General features: G+C 38.4%; 1 protein-coding gene across 6 annotated transcripts in view; it reads left to right on the top strand.

The window, feature by feature from the left end:
* Positions 1-21,364, top strand: part of MCTP1 (multiple C2 and transmembrane domain containing 1) — a 348,502-nt gene that overhangs the window by 152,122 nt on the left and 175,016 nt on the right. For all 6 annotated transcript variants that reach the window (XM_044265398.1, XM_044265435.1, XM_044265407.1 and 3 more), the window contains 2 exons: positions 12,216-12,402; positions 17,611-17,704. In XM_044265398.1, the coding sequence (XP_044121333.1) occupies positions 12,216-12,402; positions 17,611-17,704 (281 nt within the window). The remainder of the gene's footprint in view (positions 1-12,215; positions 12,403-17,610; positions 17,705-21,364) is intronic.

Genomic DNA, 21,364 nt, shown 5'->3' on the forward strand with positions numbered 1-21,364 from the left:
TGATTTTTGAAAATGTGTTTTGTAAATGTATGCTCACTAATAGGCTTCTTTTTTGTTGTTGTTGCCATTATAAATACAAGGCTGGCTATGAATGAAAGGGCCGCTTGCAAATTTGGAGTGTTGATACAGTGAAAAACATTTAACACTGAGCATTACCCACTGCCATTCCCATTTGAACCCAGGCAGTCAGGCTTGTACCCCTCCCCGCAGCAAGCCACCCACACTGTTCTTGTCAAGGTCACCTGTGACCACCAAGACATTAACTCCAACAGCCAATTTCCAACCTTCATCTTACCTGACTCAGTAGCAGTACTGGGTTTGTCACTTGCTTCTAGAACACCACACTCTCTGTTTTTCTCTTACCTCATCCCTGTTCCTTCTTGGTCTTACTCACAGAATTTTCCTCCCCTCCCTCCTGTTTTAGTTCTGGAGAGCTTCAGAGCCCCCTCCTTGGGCATCTTCTCTGTCTACACCTGCTCCTGTATTGTCTCTATCCACTCCTGTACTTTCCGATATTGCCTGAGATTGATAGTAACAAACAGCTCCTCTTCATAACTCTTCTCTGAGCTCCAGACTTCACACCACCTGTCGGCTAGATATCTCCACTAGAATGTCTAATAGCCTTCTCCAGTTGAGCAGGTCCAAAACCAAATTTCTGATGCCAAATATCCCCAAATTTATTCTTCCTTTCAAGCTCTCCCTTGTTTGTTGTTAATGCCAAAAACCATGGAGTCTTATTTGCTTCTGTTCTTTCTCTCACTCTTATCAAATCCATCAACAACCCACCAATTTTTCCTTCCAAATAGACTCAGAGTCCACTCCTTTCATTATCTTGATCATTATAATTCTGATTGAAGCCATCATCAGCTCTTCTGTGGACAATAGCTGTAGCCTCCTGTTCTTCCTTCCACATAACACAAATAAAATAATTTAACTCCTCTGCTCAAGTCTCTTCAATTGTTTCCCATCTTAATCTGGGCAAAACCTTTTTATAGTGGCCTATAGTGCTTCACACAATCTCGATCTCTTACCGCTCTACCCTGAACTTCTGCTGTTCTGCCCTTCCCTCCCTCTGTTCCGTTCCACACTCTTCACTCTTCCTCAAACACATCAGACACCCTTCCACCTCACAACCTTCCCCGCCATCCATGCTCCCCCTGGCTTGATTCTTTACCTTCTTTAGGTTTGTGCACAAATGTCACATCAGGGAAGCATCCATACTAACCCTATTTTGAATGCAAACCCCCTTTCTTTGTCATCCCCTTTCCCCTATCCTGCTTTGTTCTTCTCCATAGAAGTCGTCACCATTTGACACATATGCATTTCACATACTTATTTTATCATTTATTTCCCATTGCTAGAATGATGCCCATACTTCATGAGGGCAGAGATTTTTAAGTGCTTTTTGTTGTTGTTGTTCACTGTCACATCCCCAATGCCTAGAAAAGTATATGGCATACAAGAGGTGTTTTATAAATATTTGCCAGATTTTAACTGAAATACCTGAAGTTTGATTTAATAATAGGAATTATGGTTCCTCCTTCTCTGAGTACAGTTGACCCTTGATCAACATGGACTTGAACTGCACACATGCACTTATACACAGATTTTTTTCCAATAAATGCAGTACTAGAAATGTATTTTCTCTTCCTTATGATTTCCTTAATGACATTTTCCTTTCTCTAGCCTTTTTATAAGATTATGATATATAATATTTATAACATACAAAATATCTGTTAATCATCTATTTGTATTATCAGTATAGCTTCTGGTCAAAGTAGGCCAATAGTAGTCAAATTTGGGGAGAGTCAAAAGTTTTACATGGAAGTTCAGTTGTGCAGGGATATTGTTCAAGGGTCAACTATAAATGCATATTTGACAATAGGTGATAATTCAAAGGCAATTAGAACAACAAGACTCAGTGGCAGGTACAAAATCTCAGTGTATTTACACATAACTCAAAAGGGAATATTAAGGAGTTAGAATATGGAAGTATCTGAGTAATACTTTAAAAATACTGAATTTTTGCATTTTTTAAAAAGTAGACTATACATTTACCAAGGTATTTATAACTTCTTCATCATTCCAATATCCAGGGAGTTAATGCCATCTGGTGTAAATTTTACATGCAAAAAATAAATTTACCGTGAGTAGAGAGAAACAATAACATCAATGCCCTACAATAGGACATTAATACATTAGCTCAATATTAGGGGATAAGCAGAGTGGTTCATTGTGTCAGTTTCGCAGATGCAAAAAGTGAGGTGGGAGAAGAGGCAGAGAGGTCGCTCAGCTAGTACGAATCTGGGGTGATTGATAAGAGATTAAAATCCAGGACTCCTGACTCGGAAGTACACACTCCTTTCACTTCAGTCTTACATTCAAAATGGTCTGAAGCCATTAAGTGCTCAATAAAATGCCAAGGAGTCAGTAAACCAACTTAGGTGGTGTACACAATAGTGCAAGTTTGAACAACAAATTTTACCTGTCGCTGAACTACAACAATCCAATGAAGGTGAAATAATAATGTTAATCTGTATGTAATTATTTAACTTTCTGATCACCTGCATTTTGGCAGGCAAGATGGACTGCCACCTTTACAATAATCAGCTAATAAATCCTCATGATTGTTACACTTTTATGCAGAGCAGTAATCTGAACAAATTGGCTGCCGACAGCTGCAGTAAATTGCCAAGAATGAGTGCTGTCAGAGAACAAGTTGTTTTTATGAACGTGCAGAATAAGTAAATCCCGTGTCAAGCAATCTTATTCAGTTGGAGTTGTTTGCAATCCAATATAGCAAGATTTATAATGTTATTTATTAGTGTGCAAAATGCTCGTTTATCTTTAAAGTGGCATTGATTTGGGGTACATATATTTTAGGTTGGTGCATTGCTACTGACTTTATTTGTTGCATTGTTATGAGGGCTAGGGCATTGGAACTGCCCATGACAGCAAAGTGCTATAGATGTAAGCTTCGCTAGAGAGCTATAGTTCATCAAAAATTAATTGTTATCTGATTGTTAATTATTAATTGGTCATTAATAATTGATAATCAACTATAAAATTAATTTATTTTATATATAATTGTTGATTATTATTAATTATTGGTGGCGTTTGATAAGAAGAATATATTCCAAATGGGTAAGTTCAAGATAAAGAACAAATGCTTCCAAATTCTATAAGCATAAAAAATAAATCTGTGACTCTGTATTTAATGCAGAAGGAAGGAGAATGTGAGATGTGTAAGTATAGTGTGGCAAACAGGGAAAATAACCTTTGACTTTCCCTATTAACAAAAGTAACTTTCTCTGTAGGTAGAAGGTCATTGCATTTGACACTCTGTAGGTCCTGACTTGCAATGTTTCTTATTTATGATACCAATTTGTCAATGACTCTTTTACTTCCTATATAGAATGGAAACAATCCTCCTGCATTAGTAATTTGGAATCACAAAGACAGCTAGTCAGAAAATTCTAAACTGAAGAGAGTTTTTTCATGAAATCATTGTATTTCACTATTTTTCTTACTAAGGATTGAGTGAAATATTTCCTTAGGGAGATCGACAATATTTAAGGAGAGAATGGAATGTGTCATTGATTCTTGTCTTGATTTTTCATAAAATCAACCCAAGCCAAATATATTAAGATTTCAATCTATTTTCTTTCATGGGTTACTATTCTTTTCTTGTGAAGATTTCTTGCAGAAGTTTATACTCAGTGCAGTGTTTCTTACACAGTGGGCCAAGTTTTCAAGGACGGTTTTCATGCACCACCCGGTGTATATTGAATGGTTTACCTTCAAGTCAGTGAATGAAGAATTTCACAAGTTTGTAGAAGTATGCTCTGATAAAGCAGTCTCCCCGAAGATAGTTAAATGGTGACAACTTCTGACAACAGAAAGAGAAGAAGAATATTAGCATTTTGTAATGTCAGAGACGGTGTAAAATGTGCATAATTGTGAAACTTTAAAACCATGTAGTAGTTATGTATTGAATTCTTTAAAACACAGAGATTCTAAAGAATCACATATTATATTGATTTACAATATAAAATTGTACAATCTGTTACGTATCATTAGTTTTACTAATGTAAAATAGTTCTCATGCATTACAAACTCTCAAAAAGCTTCATCATTTTATTGTGATAATTTCTGACCTGAAATTAGGTCAGAATTATAAAATAAGTGTTTTTTTAAAAATTACCCCCACCTGGGGGCACCTGGGTAGCTCAGTGGGTTAAAGCCTCGGCCTTCGGCTCAGGTCATGATCTCAGGGTCCTGGGATCGAGCCCCGCATCGGGCTCTCTGCTCAGCAAGGAGCCTGTTTCCTCCTCTCTCTCTCCATGCCTCTCTGCCTACTTGTGGTCTCTATCTGTCAAATAAATAAATAAAATCTTAAAAAAAAATAAATAACCCCACCCAAGAAATCCTCTTGAGGTTTGTCTTCCTGTTCTGAAGGCTTTGTTTTTGAATGTCGTGATGGCTTCATAGTATCATAGTATCACGTCAAGACACAGCCCACACTTAGGAGTTTATCGTTAATGTAGATGCAAATTTCAGTTGCAGGTATTATTCTTGATACTTCGGGGTTGTTTTGGCTGAATTCTTGTGAGATCTGATTACACTGCCATTGGTGAGTGACTCCGAACGTCGCTGACACGGAGCTCTGCCAGGAGAATGGGTGGTTCTGTGTATTCTTGTTTATCATTCTGCTCACTTGTGCTTGTTCAATTAGCATTATCTTCCATCCACAGTTTCTTTACTGGGATCTTTTAAAGCCAATTGTCCATTTTGTGGGGATTAGTTCAGTTAAAACTAGATTATATAATCCGTAAATCCACTTAACAAGGCATATATGAACTGCAATTCAGTGAAAGCAAGTCAGCAAGTGAGGGGGCCACCGCCAGCCCTTCTATGTTATGCAGCTCCTACTCTTTTCTAAAAGCCTTGCAGGCCGGAAGTTATGTGTCTGGTGCATGGGCCAGCTGTGTTAATGCATATATCAAATATTTTTAAAGCTTGATTCCTGTCCTGTGCAGGATTATTTAGGTGGGTTTTGTTGTTGTTGTTGTTTGTAATTTAAAAACAGGAGGTGCAGAGGACCACAGCGGAAATTAGGGAAAACGGAATGGGAAATCATCAGAGGGAGAAAAACCGTAAGAGACTCTCAACTCTAGGAAACAAACTGAGGGTGGCTGGAGGGGATGGGGGTGGGGAGGATGGGGTAACTATGTGATGGGCGTTAAGGAGGGCACATGATGTGATGGGCACATGATGTGATGGGTGCTGTGTGTTATATGCAGCTGATGAATTACTGAACACTACATTTACTTCCTACACCCCAGCGTCCTCACATGTATGTACATGTATGCATCCAAGCACAAGTCTGTTTCATCTGGGAGGAATAGCGTTGGTTACTGATTCAGAAATGGCAGATAGAAAGGTAAAGGAGAAAAAAAGGTGATAAGAACACTGAAATTTTACTCTGGTCCTCTGCACTATTTCTTATGTTCCACGTATGAGTGAAACCATAGGATAATTGTCTTTCTCTGATTGACTTATTGATTGATAGATTGACAAATTGGGTTCAGCAGGGATAGTAAGTTTTAAAATTCTCCAGCATTAAACCAAGGCATGTGTGATAATAAGATCATACATTATACTTAGATCAGACTTTCAACTTTTCAAAGTACTTTCTCATCTATTATGTCTGTGTTCTTACAACTCTATGCAAAGAGAAGGCATTTTTTAAAAAGAACATTTATTTGTTTGCTTATTTATTTATTTATTTATTTTAGAGGGAGAGGTGAAGGGGAGAAAGGGAGGGAGAAGGAAATACAATCTCGAGCTGAGCACAGGGCCTGATGTGAGGCTAGATCTCACCACCATGAGCCAAAACCAAGAGTCAGACGCTTAACTGTCTGAGTCACCCAGACACCCCAAGTGAAGGTATTTTTTTTTAATTCCACTTGATAAATGAGGAAAACTGATGTACAAGTACTTAAAGTGACTTGCATAATCTCAGAATCCTAATAAATAAGCTTTATTAAAACTTCACTATTCTAAACCCTTAACCATGGACTCTGAAGCCATTTGAACTTTGTTCAAAGCAACATGCTGAGTCTGTGGTATTTTGGGGGAAAAGGAAATGAGAAACTAGAAGGCTTAGCAATGGCTGATGCAACAGATCAGATCAAAATCTGTTGGATTTTAATGCAAAATCCAACAGAGGCCTGACACATAAAGCACTTAAAAAGCAATTAATGCATAAATTAGTTAATGAGTGAGTGAAACAAGTGTTGAAAAGAAATCAAACCACTTTCTAGGAAGACAATATAAGATGGTAGAATGAGCACCTTGCATCCTAGCTGTGACTCTGCCGCTGTCAGCATGGGTAAATTTTTGGTCTCTCTTGATTTCTGTTTTGTCCGTAACTACTCCAGTACTTATAGAGCACCAGCTACATCCCAGGAGCTAGGCTGGGCACCTGCCATTGAGGTTTCTCAGGATACTGGCAGAGAAGGACAACTGCAGGGTATTTCGTCAAGAATGAGTAAAAATTTGACAAGCAAAGATAGATGCATCATCTCAGGCAGAGGTGTGTTTGCCTTGTGCAAACACAAAGAAAAAGGTAAGGCCTAGCCTGGATGGTGGGAGAATCATAAGCTGTCTAGAATGACTTCAGTAGTCACTGTGAGTCAACCAGTGACACACAAGCTGATGGTGGGTCAGAAAGGGCACCACTGCCTTGCCAAAGAGATTCCATGGGTGGTGGGAACTGAGAAGAGCATGGTAGGTTTGTGTTGTAGACAGCTGTAACTGAGGGGATTGACTTGTATCAATGGTTTTTGCCTTCACCAGATTCCCTGAGAACAGAGCTTGAGGCAATGATTAAGTGCTGATCATTGGGAGGTACAATTCCAAGCACTGAAGGGGAGAGAAAGAACATAAAGCAGGGAAGACTAGGAGGCAACACAAGACAGTATGTTAAGGGGAGGACCCCTGCTTCCTGTGTTTCAGAGACATAGCTGGTTGCTGTGCACCCACCTGGCTGCATGTGGACAGGCAATATGGAGAATCATACTTTGAGGCACTCTGTGAGAAGGAAGGAGGTGTGAGGAATTACCTTCCCATTTCCTCTTCCATCAATCTCAGTTCACCCTGTAAGAAGACAACTTCTGCATTGTTTCATCTGGTCACTTTGACAGGTGATCAGGGAACCAGATCCCACAACCCAACCCACAGTGTGGCTTTTTATCCAAGCATAGAAGCAATCTTAGAAGCCAGAAACTTGGGGCATGTGGCCATTGGGCCTCAATGCACAGTGGCAGCCAGGGGAGAGCCCAGCTTATTTTGGCAAGTGAACGTTGAGGCAGTCGTAGGTGGAAGCCCCATAAGGACCCAACCACAGTTAATTGGTCATGGTGGTGGGATGAAAAGCAGTCCCTTGGGAAGCCACAGCCAAAGTCCCAGTTGTGGCAAAGCAGGCAGCAGAAGATCCAGGAGGCCATGACTCCAGCAGAATCTAAGGGGATGGTATACATATCCAGTAAGTTTTCAGACCTATATGTGGAACACCAATATGAAACAGATGCAATAGGAGGTGTTTGAACCAGAGAGAAGAGTCCACACCCTAGTTCTTCAGCTTTCTCCCCTCCATGGTGACTTTTGAGGTACCCCTTAGTGTTCCTTGAGAGGCAATTTAGAAGAGATGAGATTATCTGCCTTCTAGCATCAAATTGAGACTTTTGGGGGGCGGATAATACATGTGAGGAATAACATTTCATTGCCTGTAAGATGAATTTGGCCTCTTAGTTGTTTGGCTTGTGGAATTGCAAAGAAAGGAAGATGTAAACAAGCATAAGCGTGGATAGAGTTGTAGTGAAGTGTGAAATTTGGGGTTTGCAGGAATTTGTAAGTTCATCTAGTTCAATTACCTCGTATCACAGATGTGAGAACTGGAATTCAAGGGGGTATGTTGTCTTGGGAAAGGTCATAAAACTAATTAGTGACAGATGGCTGAAACCAAGGGAATCTGACTCCCGATCCTGAGCTCTTTATCCTGTGTACAGGTTGGATATATGTACTCCATCAATTTGCTTCAGTACTTTTTAAATTTTGCATTCTCATTTTTTTTAAGAATTTATTTATTTATTTGACAGACAGAGATCATAAGTAGGCAGAGAGGCAGGCAGAGAGAGGAGAGAGAGGAGGAAGTGGGCTCCCCGCTGAGCAGAGAGCCCACTGCGGGGCTCAATCCCAGGACCCTGGGATCATGACCTGAGCCAAAGGCAAAGGCTTTAACCGACTGAGCCACCCAGGCACCCCTTGTATTCTTATTTTGATATCAGTTTGAAACTATTAATTTATGCCTATTCTGACCACCCAGATGACCACTGAGGACTTCTATATCCAAAATGTAGCGAACCCTTCTTTCTTTCGGTTTTAACAGTACAGATGAGCTCAACACAGGTGAATCTGCCTGTTGCACTACTCTACCAGATCACCACAGACTACGTGGTTGTAAACAACAGAAATCTATTCCTCACAGTTCTAGAAGCTGGTGAGTCCAAGATCAAGACACCAGCAGATTCTGTGTCTGGCTTTTTGGTTCATAGACTATTGTATTTTCTCTGTGTCCTTACATGGCAGAAGGGTGAGGGATCTCTCTGGGGCCTCTTCTATGAGGCGCTAATCTCATTCATGAAGGCTCCGCCCTGAGGATCTAATCACCATCCAAAGGCCCCACTCCTAATACCACAACATTGACCAATAGGTTTCAACATATGAATTTTGGAGACAAACATTCAAACCATGGCACTGACCTATAGGGATAAGTACTGGAGTTGCTTTGAAATAGACTCTTTTGCAGGAGTTCCATCTTTGTATATACTTATTCAACAGCAACAGAACTTTTTTTTTCCCGCAAATTCCAGCAATAATTTGATTTAATACACATTTAATGCAGTATCAGTGATGCTGTAATGCTAACTTTTTTCTCAAGTTAACAAGACAATTTTGCTCAATTATCAGATGACATTTCATTTAAAATGGCATCTGAGCCTCGCTCCTCAGCAGAGTTTTTAGACAAATAGGAGAGCTGACCCCAAACTAGCAAAAAGAACCTTGGAGTCATTAATACTCTCTTCTAATACATTTATATTAATAGGCATTTTCTATATTGGAATTATTAAAAAGTCAAAATTCTGAAGCATTACATATAGGACAGGATCTGAAACTATTTCTACACAAACATTTTGAAACTTTAGTTGCAGCAAAAAAGCATAATCCTCCCTACAATTTACCAAGTCAAATTTTATTAGCTTCAGTTTTTTTAAATTCAATTTGTATATCTTTCTAAGTTTATCTTCTTACAAGAGCAATAACTTACAGTCTTCTTCTATAGCTTATATATATTTTAAAAGTACAAAAATTACATAATTCTATGCTTGAAAACTGAGATAATTTTTTCTGTTAGAAACAAGCCCAGATTTCACCCAGTTTAAGAACCACTGCAAATAGACACACTTTGTCCTGGGATACAGTTACTTAATGAAAACTAGCCCAGGAAAAAAGCCTACATCTTCGATTCCATTCTTCCAAGTTCAGTTCCTGGTTTTGCTTTCAACTAACTATATCTCCATTAAGTCATATCACTTGTCTGGCCTTCAGTTTTCTTGTTGCTAAATGAAGGAGATTGTCAGAATCACAAATACCTATGCAAGTTTGAACCAGATATAGAGTTAAGTGAGGTTGTGTAAATAATAGATAGTATTAGGGACAGCAGTTAAGTCAGAGGACACATCCATGGACCAGATGTGATCTGAAAGTTGCCAGTTGGAAACTCTGGGACTAAATCATTTTTATAGCACCTTCCCCAACTCTAGAGCACCCAACACAATGACTCTAACATAAATGAAGAGTAAGCCAGCATCCATATGACCGTGTAAAATGGTAATAGCCATAGAATGAAACCTTCCAGAAGGTGTCAATGTATTTTAAGAGTGGTGCAGTGTCACACAAAAGAGTAAGGCAAGGATGGGATTGAGAAATGCAGGATCCAAATAAGGGAAAGACCTTTCTTGTTCCCAGCTTTATCCAACCAAAAGTACTGTGTGAATTGTAACCCATGTTTGATTCTCCAGTATCATACTCCCAATCTAATCCAAAGTTGAATTCATATTCAACAAACTACAGGTTAGACACTCCGCCGGTTGCTGGAAAGATCTGTAGAAAATCATAATGACGTTTTTCCTCTTTCTTAGAGAATGCATTTGATGGGTTGGTTGTCACCATCGCATCTTTCTCCTCAATTTGGTCCAAGTGTTATTGACAAGAACTTTCAATTCCAATTAAAATTAGAATTTTAGACAGGGATTTGGTACATTTCTTCAGCCTTCAGAGTTTAAGGGGACAGCGTGAACGTATTTTGAAATGCTTGTTGTATTTGCAGAAACAATGAAGTTATTTGATATACGTTCTCCCTTTAGGAAGATGTTTTCCAGACTTGCTACAGACTCTGATTTCCTGCTCTCTTTCAACAGTTAGCATTGACACACATGGACTTTCTGCCCCTGGCCAGGCTGTTGCTTTCTGTTTTCATTTCTTGCATCTGTACTCCTCTTCCTCTCCGTTGTTTCCGTCCCAGCCCCTATCTCTCTTGTCTTTTTGATAGGCACAAATGGAACGAAAATGCAGACTTTGGTTCATTTCTAAATTTACTCATACTAAGGAAATGTTTGTACCCAACTATTAGCACTGAAACCCCTTTCATAGAAATTTAATTTAAAAGCAAAGCAAGAGCGCGCCTGGGTGGCTCAGTTGTTAAGCGTCTACCTTCGGCTCAGGTCATGATCCCAGGATTCTGGGATTGAGGCCCACATCCAGCTCCCTGCTCAGTTGGAAGACTGTTTCTCCCTCTCCCATTCCCCCTGCTTATGCTCCCTCTCTCTCTGCATCTCTCTCTCTCTGTCAAATAAATAGATAAACAAACAAACTATGTTAAAAAAAAAAAAAAAAGCAAAGCAATAGACAATAAGTGGAGTAAAGAATAAGGAAGAACAGGGCACCTGGGTGGTTCAGTGGGTTAAGCCTCTGCCTTCGGCTCAGGTCATGATCTGAGAGTCCTGGGATCGAGTCTGACATCAGGCTCCCTGCTCCTTCTCTCTCCACCTGCCTCTCTGCCTACTTGTGATTTCTCTCTGTATGTCAAATAAATAAATAAAATCTTAAAAAAAAAAAAAAAGAAGAAGAAGAAGGAAGAACAAAAATTTAATCGGTCCCTAATAACTGACAATAGCTGACTCCCCTATTTATGATATGTTGCCACATTTATGCTTAAAATTGTCTATTTCCTGTTTTAAATGCCTTTTGTTCATTTCCACCCCCTTTCTCTCAGTTTATTGGCTTTGCAATCACCTTAGTGTCTGTCTCATCCAAATCAATTGACATTTTTATTAAATGAGTTTGCAAGGTGTTAGCTTGCAATGAGTTAGCTCTGAGAGAAAAGCTTATCAAGCATGGACTGCCATGTTGTGAAACCTCTCTTAGTAAAATTCTGGTACATAACCCTTGAGGTATAATTTTTTGGAGGATTTGGGTTTTTATTTATATTTATGTGTGATGTTCTATGAATAAAGTGGCTTGGTTTTTAAAATGTAAAACCTTATGGCACCATCAAAGTACATATATTATTCATTGCTTAATAAAATTCATGAATGAAGAACACCCATTGTTTTAAATCCTACACAAGAACTCACATTCTCGGTGGTTTGCCTCTCCAGACAGCTCATGTTAATCTTTCTGTAGGCAAAGCTTCGCTTAACTAGGCCATCCAGGGATTGAAAGTGCCTCCCAATTTATGAATACAGTGACAGTGGGTAGTAATAGAATCAGATAAACATGTTTTTTGTATCTTACAGAAATAAGAAATTAAACACTAAAAAAAATCAGGATCTAAATTTTTGAAGAAAGTGTGCCAAATGAAAGATACATCCTTCAGCAGTTCAAACAGTGTTTCTATTGATTTATTTTTCACATAGCTCTGACCAGCCTGCACTTTCACTGTTTGATGTGACAAAAAGGGAAGGAAAGAAGGAAGGAAAAAAGGAGGGAGGGATGGGGAAGAAAAGAAGAGAAGAGAAATGAAAAGGGAAAAAAAAGGGGGGGGGAAGAAAAGAAGTAGCCATTTGCTAATTCAAAACATTTGTTTCCAGGTGCCAGGTGGACCTGTCGTCCCTCAGTAGGGAGCAGACACACAAGTTGGAGTTGCAGCTGGAAGAGGGTGAGGGGCATCTGGTACTGCTGGTCACCCTGACCGCTTCAGCCACAGTCAGCATCTCTGACCTCTCCGTCCACTCCCTGGAGGACCAGAAAGAACGGGAGGAAATCTTAAGGAGATATGTACGTATGTAACCCTCCTAATTCAGGGTCATGTGTGATGAGTTGGTAAATGATTTATCTGGAGTGAAAGAATTACATCTGAAGAGCTGTGTGACCATTGAGTCAGCAGAGAGCTCGACAATGCAGATGCCGTTGCCCTGAGGTCCGCATACCTGCTCCTCTCTAGAGTTTCTTCCAAACCAAGTTCTAGATTCTGAGCCTCCCAGCTCAACTATCGTGCAAGGCAACTTCTCATAAAGCAAAGTGAAGCATACAGAATATTACCTCAAAATTAATTCATTGACCCTTTGTAATTGTAATTAAGAGTTCTTTGTCTTTCCAAGTTTGAAATGGAATTAATGACACCTACATTAATTAGTAGCTTGGTAACGAGAGGATATTCACAGAAGGAATTTTTATTTCAACTGCTTAGAAAAGCCTCACTTCATTCCTTTATCTTATTTTAATTGAATGTGAAATATAATTAAAAGGAAGCCTCCTTACCTTTTGATCACTTGTGGCGTGATGGGGTGGGATAGTGAGTCATTATAGTAGGCATCCTCAATTTTCACCAAACCAAAATCTCCACACCCTAATCTACCTATTACCCAGCATCCTCCCTCCGTGCGTTTTCCAACCTGTAGTTTTCTTGAATCAACAGAGAGGGGAGCTCTTACTCCACCATTCTCTCTCAATGGCGGCTCGAAAAAGTGAATGCCTCAGTACCCATGAAGCTGGGGGAAAAAAGCTTTTCCACTTAAAATGACAAAGCTTGTATTGTACAATGCTGCCAGGTGTTTAGAAGGCTTCTCTAGACATTCAGCCATGAAACCAATCCCAGACTAACAAAGAACCGCTTAAATTTTTTTTTTTTTTTTTTAGATTTTAAAATATTCCTATTTGCTGACTGACATCCTTCCAATAACTGAATTTAATAAAGATGTACCTTATCGGGCTGTGCAGATAACATGAAGTACCGGTACTAATGCTCTACAATATTCTTCAAACAGATTAGCAGGATGTACGTTTCAGCAAATTTATTCTGGCTATCTCCACCAAATCAGCTGTCTGCTAATGCTTGTACAACTCATCCACCAATGCTGTTATCATAAACAGTTTAATAGAGGTGACTTAGCAAGGCTGAATACTATATATTTTTAAACCACCTAAGAGCCCAACGTATTGTTGGGCGTCTTCTAACATGTGATTGCAATTATGAGAATCATTTCACATTTTGGTACCCACAAAAACGTGTTCTCCTGTTACCAGGGGTGAGCCTTGTGAGTGGAAACAATTTTAAAGGAGTTAATTGGTAGATTAATATAAAATTTCTGGGTATTATGAGACTGTATTCTATGGATTAATATTTGATGCTATCCCATATATTAGAATGATAGTGCTAGGCTAGGTAATTAGGAATAATCCAACTATTATTGATTTTTTTTTCTTTCTTTCTTTCTTTTTTTTTTTTTTTTTTGCCGGATGGGCTTCCTTGAATCGGCCATTTCCATTCAGGATTTGAATATTTGTTTCCGCAGTTTCTTTCAAATGTTAGTTATTATTCGAATAAAATGTAAAATACTGTGTGAATGCCCCAGCTGATTCTCCGATTACAAGCTGCTCCGACATATTAAAAAGTGAACCATATTTAAATGTGTTTTTCGGTTTGTTGTTTGGTTTTTGTTTTTGTTTTAGCCCTGCATTTCAAGCATAGGCCTGTATCTCCCTCTGGAGACCTCGTTGCTACAAAGCTACTGTAGGCAGTATAGCACATATGTTATAATTGCTTATAGTAATACAAGAACAGAGACCCATACTGGGTTGTTTCCGCATGTTTCCTTTTTATTACACAGATTATGAAATGAATGAATGCTGTATCATGTCTGAAACATCACTTGTTTCAGAGAAACATACAGAGGAGTTTATTTGGGGAATTATTTATATGTTTTCCTGGGAGAACGTGTTTATTTTTTAAATTTTAGGCGAGACTTATGAATGTGATTTGGCCCTGGCCATAGTGAAAAAAGTAAATGAACTGGCCCCTGGAAAAACTCTCCGTTTCTGTGGTTCAGTTGTTCATTGTGACGCTTTGAAGCCCCACAAAGTAAACAGACATTACTGTGCGAGCCATTATTTAATCACCTCATTCTGAAAAGATGGCTAATTCCATTTTTCTTTTTTCTTTTTTTCTTTTGGGGAGAGGAAGGCAGGGAAGGTCACTAGGGGGCGGGTAGTAATGGGTAGTAGACCAAGAGCGATTGTATGACCTTTTCAGAACGGGTATGCTGAACCCTGGCTCCCCCTTGTCACAGTTTAAAAACCAGAGGAGCTAGTTTAGAGAAGAAGTTGTTAGCATTCCATTTTTATTATGACATTTCACAGTCATCTGATTTAATGTCCCTTGACCGGATTGTCCACCGTGAGACGATGGGCTTGAAATGTTATTTAGAGCATTGATAAAAGGTGAGCGGTTCTAAGATGACAGCGAGTCATAAGGCTGGTGGTGTGACATTAATTTTCTCCATAACAGAGATGGAATAAGACGTCATGGTGACAAGCTGTCAATCAGCGCCGGCCCCTCAGAGCATCTCGATGCCATAGGATGGGGTATTGCCTCTCCCGTAATAGAGCTGAACTGAGATGCTCTCCCTGACAGCTGCTGCAGCCATAGAGAAAATATATTATACAGCCTTTCATTAAAAAAATAAAGAGGACTCCTCTCCAGAGCATTTCAATCTTTTCCCATCTATTGAGGGCTGAAAGGATTCACAGCAAATCATAGATTCCTCTGCTATGGAAATTTCTGGCTTCAGAAGGCATCCAGGTTTTGAGGCCTTCTAAAATAACCATAAATAACAGGGCAGGAGTACCTCTTGATGAAGCATTCCTGAAAGGTCTATTTTTAAACTGATATATTTAAGTTTTTTGCCTTTTTTTTTTGGAATTCTTATTATAAGCGATGTGTCACTGGCCTAAACAGTTGAAGTTGGCAATAAATTCCTGAGTGTCAGCTGACTGGGGGAAAGAAACCCTTCAAACAATAATTACCCCTCCAAATGAGAAGCAGAACATCGGAGCTGAAGCATTAGAAGCTACATGTCTGGGCAGGGAGGTTTCTCGTATGAAACGATTCTCAGCCCGAGGACTGATGAGATTTGTTTCAGACACAGTGAAACTTGGTTTCAATTGCACCCGACAATTAAAGGACAGAAATCTTTTGATAAAACCCTTTTCTATCATTAAGATAGGAGACTTACCTGGTTTATAACACTCAGGAAGCTCGGAGATAAGGAGAAGCTTCTCAAACCTGAGATTACTGCATCAGGAAAACAACATGACTACAAACCTCCGAATTATAACAATGCTGTCTCAAGTGTCTCAAGTTCCCACCGTTAAACCCTTCGCTTACATGAATTTAAAAGGAAAGAGAGGTGCATTTTTCCTGAACCCTGTCATCTGGGTAGTTTCAATAGATTTTGGGTGATAAACTACTGCTTAAAAACAATACAAGATTAAGAGCTAATCCTGTGCTCAACACTCTTAAATTAGGCTCTGAGATCACCCGTGTATCTGCATTTCCTCCTCTCAACATACCAAGGTCATAGCTTTAGTGTACACAATGGCTATCATACAGGACTGATAAGGTTAATATCTCAGTAACTTCCTGCTTGTCAGTATTCTCACATACTTAATACAAGGATGGGAATGTTGTTTAGTAACAGTTTGATTACTTTGTTATGTTATGCTCCCCGGACTTAAAGCATTTTAGGGATTATAATACAGAAGTACCTTTCTGTATTATACTGAAGTATACTCAAATACCTTACTGTATTATTCTGTACTGAGTAGAAAGCCTGGTCTTGTTATATGTAAAATGCTAGGAAATATAGACAAACAAATGCATATCAGTATTCTCCATCAATACTTACTCTTTAAGCATTTATGAATTATTACATTGGTATCTCTCTTTTAATGCTTTCAGGTACTATATTTCCTCAAACACTACCCTTATTAATTTGTAAAATTAAATAGGTTTTATCCTTTGGATCTGATTCTTCTATTAAAATTTCCCTACTTTTTTTTTTAATTTTAAAATTTTTAAAAGATTTTATTTATTTATTTGATAGAGAGAGCACAAGCAGGGGGAGCAGCAGAGGGAGAGGGTGAAGCAGGCTCTCCACTGAGCAGGGAGCCTGATGTAGGGCTTGATCCCAGGAGCTGGGATCATGACCTGAGCCAAAGGCAGATGCTTAACCATCTGAGCCACCCAGGTTCCCCATAATTTCCCTACTTCTATACACACTACAATGGCAAATAAAATTACAAACTTAAGAAAAATTATTCATCACTTTTGATTTTATTCTTAGTGATCAATTTGACTTCTTTTAGAAGTTATATATGATTTTTTCCCTAAAACGTTCATAGAACTATGTACATCTTTTGAATCAAATATTAGAAAATAGTATTTCAGTAATTCAGCCCTCATCTAGCACAAGCAATTTCCAAACTCACCAAGAAGAAAACAGTAAAAAAAAAAAAAAAGTAATATTGACTTTCTTAATCCTAAAGACTGAAGTGTGTTTCATGATCAACAACCTAAGACTCAGTACTAATGATCATTAGTCTCCAAACCATTGTGCCCATAGATGACAGATTCTTTGGAGTGCTTCGGTAAAGGAGATTGAAGAAAAAAAGTAGGCATATCCTATTCTGTAACTTATTGTTCACCATTGTTCACTGATAATTATGGGGAAGAAATGTGTTTTTTTTTATTCTTTCAAAAAGTTTCATATAGCAACAATTATCTACGTCAGTACATACGTGTGTGCCTATGTGTGGGTGCACGTTAATAATGATGGAAGGGTAATCTGCAATGAAGAAACACAAATATCCCTTTGACTCGCTTAAGCTGCATCCTAAGATCAATGATAAAACTTGGTGTTTCGGGGCCCCTGGGTGGCTCAGTGCGTTAAAGCCTCTGCCTTCCACTTAGGTCATGATCCCAGGGTCCTGGGATCAAGCCCCACATCAGGTTCTCTGTTCATCGGGGAGCCTGCTTCTCTTCCTCTCTCTCTGCCTGCCTCTCTGCCTACTTGTGATCTCTTGTCTGTCAAATAAATAAATAAAATCTTAAAACAACAACAACAACAACAACTTGGTGTTTCCTCACATACTCTTTGAGACCCTCTAGGACCTTTCTTTTCTAACACTGATGTTGGGGTCTTTCAGAGCCCATTGAGGATATTTCACAACCTGAAAGATGTGGGATTTCTCCAGGTGAAAGTAATCAGAGCAGAAGGATTGATGGTCGCTGATGTCACAGGTAAGAAATGAGGCAATTCTATTGTCTGTACTTATTTATGTATATTACTCTAATATACATAATATATTATAATATTTAATGTGTAATACCTATTTATAATCATTATTATATATGATATATACATATCGAGCAGCATGTAGGTCTCACACTATTTAATGACTAAACTCTTCATTTTACCTGACTCAATCATCAAAGTAACTAATATAAATATAAGCTTTCAGGTTTGATCTTGTAAGAATTGCCCCACCCAACTTTTACACTGTTTCTGCTGTTTGAAAGAAAAGTAATGTATTAAAAACAAACAATAGAGGGGTGCCTGGGTGGCTCAGTTGTTAAATATCTGCCTTCGGCTCAGGTCGTGATCTCAGGGTCCTGGGTTCGAGCCCCGCATCCGGCTCCCTGCTCAGCGGGAAACCTGCTTCTCCCTCTCCCACTCCCCCCGCTTGTGTTCCCTCTCTCACTGTCTATCTCTGTTGAATAGCTAAATAAAATCTTTAAAAAAAAAAACAAACAATAGAGAGTAAAATAGCTTTCAAGTTGTTGCCTTTTCCAAAGTTTGTCCAACATAGTGGGAATATTGCTTCCAGGTTTCATCATTTTGGCATTTTGGAGTAATGCTACATCTTCTCTCAGGCAGTATCAGCTTCTCTCAGATGATATCATAACATCAACACTTAAAAGTCCAACGCACAGGAACTCTGTTGCATAGTTTACTGAAAATTTAGGTGCAAAATATTTGATTACTTGGTATGAACTCCTGGCATCTGGCTTGCTGGTCCAATTTTTTTGTTGTTAAAATTCCTTAGCACATCCCAGAGAGAATTCTGGATCTGAACTAAGCATCTACATTGTTCTAAATTTTTTAATCAAGAAATGAACCTATAAAAATGCTGAAATCAGTCTTATCTATTAAAACTTCCTGATTTGGATACCACTGTTTCTGCGATGTATTGATTCACTAATGGTAATTATTTCATCAATTTCCAGAATGAAATCATTGTTTTGAATTTGCAATTATGTGGCCATTCATTTACTCTTTAGTTTCATGGGTTTGGGGCATACTTATACCATTCCTTAAATTGTCTAACTCAAGATGGATAACAAATAGCACTGACTTGGCCAATTTTTTGGTAAGTTTTGCTCCTCCTGAAAGAAAGCATCTGCTTATTATTTTTTAGAAACATGCTTACCATCGTGAATGTTCAACAAGTTGATCCTAGTAAGGTAATAGACTTATCTAAAAGGGAGAAACTCACTTTTCCTACCACCTAGGAACTTGTAAATCCATTACATGATGTATGGTGCCCTTCTTTAATTCATCAAATATAAACAGAACAGAATCAAAACCAAATTTAAAAAATGACATGCATTGAAATTAAAATAGCAGATGTCTGCTCCAGAACGGTAATATTTTTAAAATTTTAATATTTGCATAGTATCAAGTGACTGTTTATTGTATGATAAAAATGTTGAGAGTTTACAGTTTCTTTAAACAGGTGATTGTCAGTTCATTTGTAACCAGGAAGATAGTAACAACTGTCAAATATTCTTTCAAAACAGGCATACTTGAAAGTAGGGGGAGAGAAGGTAGTTTATAATCATTTTGCATGTATGCTGACTTGGTTCTTCATGTGAAACAATTAGTGAATGTTAAGTTTATTCATTTTCTTTTTTACTTCTGTTGTGGTTATACTCAAATTAATCTGGGCTTAGTAATTTCTTTTTTTTTTCTTTTATTATGTTGCATTAAGTCTTAGAACCAGCAGTCAACAATGAATGATTGATTAACTGCTCTTTTTTCTTTAAGATTTATTTATTTATTTATTCATTTATTTGAGAGAGAAAGAGAATGGGGAATGAGGAGCAGAGGGAGAGGGAAACTCAAGCAGAGTCCACCCTGAGCACAGAGCCCAACTCAGGGCTCAGTCTCGTGATCCTGAGATCATGACCTGGGCTGAAACCAAGAGCCTGATGCTTAACCAGCTGTGTCACCCAGGTGCCCCAGTAATTGCTCTTTTTTTGGTTCACTGTGGACATTAACTTAAAAACTGGAATAGGAACTCAGTATTGCTTTCTCATTCAGAGGTCACGCCTAGCCTCTGATTCCCCGCAGCAGGTCAGTTCAGAATGTGACATTCAAGGTAGTGCCGTTGACCATCACAGGAGGCACCTTCAGTTTTCCCTGGGATTTTCTGTAGGGAGGGGAGCCCCCAGTGTTGAGCTGAAAAACCTCTGAAGATGGGGGAAAAAGGCCTAAAAGAATCAATACCTCGGGGGGTACCTAAGAGCTAAAAATTATTACTGAACATTTGTAGGGGACACCGTAATTTCTTATACAAATATTCAAGTCCCCTTTACTTCAAAAGCTTAGATACCTGCCCATTACACAAGTTGAAAGTAATTATATAAGTTTGTTTCTCTTAGAGAGAAGCTGTCATTGCTTTTAAAACTTCATGAATATGCAAACTATGTTAACCTGCTTGGCCTATATGCCACTATGGAAGTGAAAGTACATGTTCTTTCAAAGCTATAAAAAACAGATATATTTCTTTCCTAATGGCTCTATGTAAATTAATGTGAATAACAATAGTCTATTCCCTAGGGATTCAATGAGACATAATTTTGATCTGATACAATGAACTTTAATTTGGGGAACACTAAATAACAGGTTCTCCATTTTTTTCCCTCCAGTTTTAGGGATATAAATCTCATGATTCCTCATTCTACACTGACCTTATAATCTAATGTGTTCTGAATGGAACAAGAGAGATGTTGAACTATTCAGGGGCAAGAGGATAATTCAGTCTTTGAACTTGCTCACTCGTGGACCTTTTGTGGTCTTTATGACATTTGTGATGGTGGCAGAAACTGAGGACCATATATTTAAGTGAGAAATGTCTGAATATACTACTAATTTTTTTAATAATATTTGCTTCTGAAAAGGATAAATATTTATGTGTAAACTGATCCTTCCTGGTCTCTACCCTTAAATCTGGAGCACAAATAAGCTCTTTGAATACTTTTTTTTTACTTGTTCGAAGAATCATAGTTAAGCTCTACAACATACAGAGCAACAGTTAGAAAAACAGAAATTGAGTCAATGGTGCTGTCTTCAAACCCTCAAATTAGCAACCATTTAGAAGTGTTGTGGATGGCGAGGGGGAGATTTTAAATCCTTGATGGCTCTCTGAGCTAAGCAGAGTATCTTCTGGCCTGCTATAAATGAAGCTATCGCTCTAAGATACTTAGTTGGCTTCAGAACACTTTTTTCCTCGGCGAGCCTCACAAGACAAACTTCTATTTGAACAACTTTGCTCTATTTTAAAACTATTTTTAATGATCAGAACACAAAGTCAAACTTCCATAGTTTAAGCAAAAATTTTAAATTACAGCATTCCATCATTTAACATGAGCCCAGGAACAAGAGATTCTATAATCTTTTAAGTAGCCATCAATCTTACTGCAGTTACAAAGAATTTTTTTCCTTTCAAAATGTAAAATTTTTCTTTTGTTACAACACATTCATTGAGAAACATTGTGATACTGTATTAACTCTGTGTGAATAAAGAGCAATTGAGACTCTCTTTGAATGAGTGAGTACAAAGCACAAATTACTTTTTAATGAAACCCTCAATTCTTTCCCTTTCCACAAAAAGCCTA

This window comes from Neovison vison, chromosome 1 (assembly GCF_020171115.1).
Source record: "Neovison vison isolate M4711 chromosome 1, ASM_NN_V1, whole genome shotgun sequence".
NCBI lineage: Eukaryota > Metazoa > Chordata > Mammalia > Carnivora > Mustelidae > Neogale > Neogale vison.